Genomic DNA, 3,733 nt, shown 5'->3' with positions numbered 1-3,733 from the left:
AAGGAGGGGGCTTTGTAGAAAACGAAGCGTTTGAGAGAGGCGGGGCATAGAGGACCTACAATAATGTACAGTATTTGAAAAATAATGTGTTTTTTGAACATTAAAGCATGTCAACATATTCTGTTACACCAAATACACCAAATAATGATCTTTAAAAAAGCATCATATGACCCCTTTAATAGGGAAGGGGGGCCAAAAATTTTTTTTTGCCTATGTCACGAAAAGAGGTAAATCGAGCCCTGCCTAAATTAATGCATTATCTTTTTACCCACTAGATTTTAGTTTAAAATAGATTGAGCTTAGCATTTTTATCCTTTTTATGGATTTGATGGTTTTTATGGACCACAACACACTTTAGAGTAAGATAAATGTTCATTTAGTGTGTTGACTCAAACTCAACAGTATTATTATCTTGTTTTTCCCCACATGTGTCACTGTGATTTTTCAATATGTCATGGCAGCTCAAGTTGTTGATCCGCTGCTTTCTTATTACATGTGAGTCATATTTTGCTACTCATTGGAAACATGAGACCTAGGCAGGCTTAAACCTTTGATCCTCGTTGGTGATCTTTTGTAAAGAAAAATGCCCATATATTATTTTTGTAACTATTGTCACACCAATTACAAAACAGGCCACATGAGTAATGTTGTCATTAGCTGTGGTCAAGTAGACAAGGTTTTCGTCTTTCTGCGTTTGTAAATATTCCACAAACATATTTTCCGTGAACCCGAGTTTTATATGTGGGTGGCAATCAAGTTGGGGCCATTTGTTCTTCATTTCCTGACTAAACAAATACACGGAGGTCATTCTTCACTGGTTTAGACCTTATTACAGCATGATATCTGATGATACGTTGATATAGGAATTTGTGCCATAAACGTTCTTGCTATATTTGAGTTGTGTGTGAAATCTGTCTGAGAAGTAGCTGTCATTAGCTGAAGGGTAGGAGGATTTCAGTTGACCGCTTGCAGATGTTTTGGCTCCTTACCCAGAGTTTTGTACCCATAATTAAGTAAGGGAACAGTGACTCTATTACACAATGAAAAACAGGGAGCCTCCTCTTCGTTTCACTACTTGTTTTTGTTCTTTTCTTTTCTAAATTGCCTCCAAATGAAGATTAAAAAACACTGTACATTGCAGAGCTGCTGAAGCTCAGGAGCCGCTGCAGTACAGCCATTAGTCATGATCTAGGTTTTTTTTTTCCCCTCAGATTTTCTTAATCACTAGATTTTAGTTTATTTCATCCTCCTGCTGACAAATTGAATCCTGAGGAGTTAACTGTGGAAAATATGTGTCATGACACTCAGAGTTTAATCCATGGATTTGAGAAATTTGGAAGTGAGCGTGGTAGAAAACGGCTACTGTGAAAAAGAGAAAAGAGTGACGCATTAAAAAAAGTAGTAACAGCTGTGAAAATCATTAAGTTGAAAGTCGATAGATAGATAGATAGATAGATAGATAGATAGATAGATAGATAGACAGACACATACACACACCACAAGTGGCACATTTTAAGTTAAATTGAGTTTTAAGGAATGATTTTTCTAAATTATGTTAGAAATTACACATCACTTTTACGTTAATATGAAACATTCCTGAACAGATTTTGATAAAACCAAGATTGAATTATATTATTTATTCAATAAAATTAATAATAAATAAAATATATATAGCACAATTTAAGATAAATAGATTTTTCTAAATTAATGTGTTAGAAATTACACATCACTTCTGAAACAATCCTGAAAGGAAGTTGTTAAAGAAAATCAAGATTTTGGTCCAACATCAGCTGAAAAGTGCAGATCTTCTTTTTCTAATGTAGTTTGTACATCTGAACACAGTCCAGTGAGATGAGAAGACCAGGAGAGTTGTGCAGCAATTAATCACTGATGCAAACGCAAATAAAGACTCGGTGGGACGAGGATATTAAGAGAATAGACCCCAAAATCTTAAACAAAAGACATGAAAACAAAACCTGAAACCCTGTGAGCACAATAATGGGCCTGTTTTTTTTTTTTTCTTGGGCTGCCAAATATCACGGCCAGTAAATTGTCAAGAATGTTACGTTTGCTGATGAGATAACTGGGAAAGAAGCACAGGTCCACTCACATTTGATCTGTTTGTGTATTCAAGTGTGTTTATATATATATATGCATGTGTGTGTGTTCCTTCAGGTGCCAGAGCAGTGGGAGAGATCTGTGGAGAGACTCACTCAAATCACTGTCGCTCTCATCAGAGACAGAAACGCTGCTCTCACTGGGCAGCTGCTTCATGTCTGAAACTAAAGCATGAGGCATGAGAAGATGCGTTTAAGTAGACAACCAGGATGCGGCCTGTGGACTCACAAAGAGAGAAGCATGGAATCACAAAGGTCAAAGAACATTAGCAATTGAAGGCATTTCAGCATGAACTAAATTACAGACAGTGAGAGTGATGGCGTGGCTAAACAGTCATTGTTTGGATCATTCAAATTGATTTGTTTCATCAGGTAAGATTTCCAGGTAATTAGTTTTAAATCAAAATTGGCCTGGTTTGCCTAGGCTCATGTAAACCAGTACACACAAGCACAATCACACAACTCTCCGAATCCTTACATATATTTGTTTGTAAAAGTAAATCTTTTTTAATAAAACAAATAAAAAATAACTGTATATCTGTTTTAGCCAAAAATTTTTTTAGCTTACTTCTAGTTTATCTTTATGGGCTTCATCTCATCATTGAAAACATGGTCTCACATGTACACCATCTCTATATGTAATGAAATTCTGCCATCTTGTGGAGGGGTATGAAAATGTGCTGTTGTGTATCACAGTTGTCAGTTGTATTGGATTTGACATTATAACCTGAAATCCTTTAGTGAATGTTTCTTTAGTTTAAATCTTAAATCTTTGTAATTTCTAACAGTATTTCTATTCACACAGAGCAGATTCTGATTCCTGATTCAGATCTGATTCCTTCTTGAAGCTGAAGGATCAAGGAAATCTCTTCTTGAAGAGATTGCTGTGAAGTGATCAATTTTAAGTTTGTTTAAAATTTTTATATACATACACACTACTGTCAGAAAGTTAGTTGTTTTTTTTAATGAATTGATACTTTTATTCAGCAAGGATTACTTGGATCAAAATGGACAAAGATTACATGATATTTCAAATTCTGTTCTAAACATTCCATTCAACAAAGAATTCTAAAAAGTAAAAAATAATAAAAATTTTCACTTTTCACAAAAATGTTAAGCAGCACACAGTTGACAATAATTTCGTGAGCAGCAAATCAACATATTAGAAGCATTTCTGAAGGATCATGTGACACTGAAGATTATTAAATATATTTAATTTTCCCCCTAAAATTAACAAATATTCATTTCCATATATTAATTTCATCCTTCAAATACTAAACACACTTTTGTCATGAATATGTCTTTTTCAGATGATGTTAAATTTGCGGTTTCCCTACATAATTCCCCTACATAATGCAGATCATGAGCTCTCCAATTTGTTCTGAGGGCCATCTTTACACCCACTCAACTGGGAAGGCCCTGGTGACCACATTTCATAAATTTAGCTGTTTTTGTAGCTTAACCCCAGTTTAGCATAAACATGATCCCGGACGAGCCCCCAAATTTGCGTCTTGACTCTTTATCCTGTGCTCACTCGCAGATTGCTAATTGATTATGGCCTTGTGCTTCCTCTCCGGTGAGCGTGTGATAATTGTGGTGGGTTGTTAAAGTGACTT

The 3,733-nt window shown here is 35.2% G+C and overlaps 1 protein-coding gene across 1 annotated transcript in view; it reads left to right on the top strand.

Moving 5' to 3' along the window:
• LOC107730867 (isoprenoid synthase domain-containing protein-like) overlaps positions 1–2,587 on the top strand; it is a 43,138-nt gene extending 40,551 nt beyond the window's left edge. Inside the window, exon 10 of the mRNA XM_016541825.1 lies at positions 2,176–2,587. Coding sequence (XP_016397311.1) covers positions 2,176–2,280 — 105 coding nt within the window. The 3' untranslated portion in view covers positions 2,281–2,587. The remainder of the gene's footprint in view (positions 1–2,175) is intronic.
• Positions 2,588–3,733: the final 1,146 nt, after the last annotated feature.

The sequence above is a fragment of the Sinocyclocheilus rhinocerous genome, unplaced genomic scaffold (genome assembly GCF_001515625.1).
Source record: "Sinocyclocheilus rhinocerous isolate Xijiao unplaced genomic scaffold, SAMN03320098_v1.1 scaffold938, whole genome shotgun sequence".
Lineage (NCBI taxonomy): Eukaryota > Metazoa > Chordata > Actinopteri > Cypriniformes > Cyprinidae > Sinocyclocheilus > Sinocyclocheilus rhinocerous.
The sequence above is the reverse complement of the archived record's forward strand: the minus strand, read 5'-3'. Positions and strand labels throughout refer to the sequence as shown.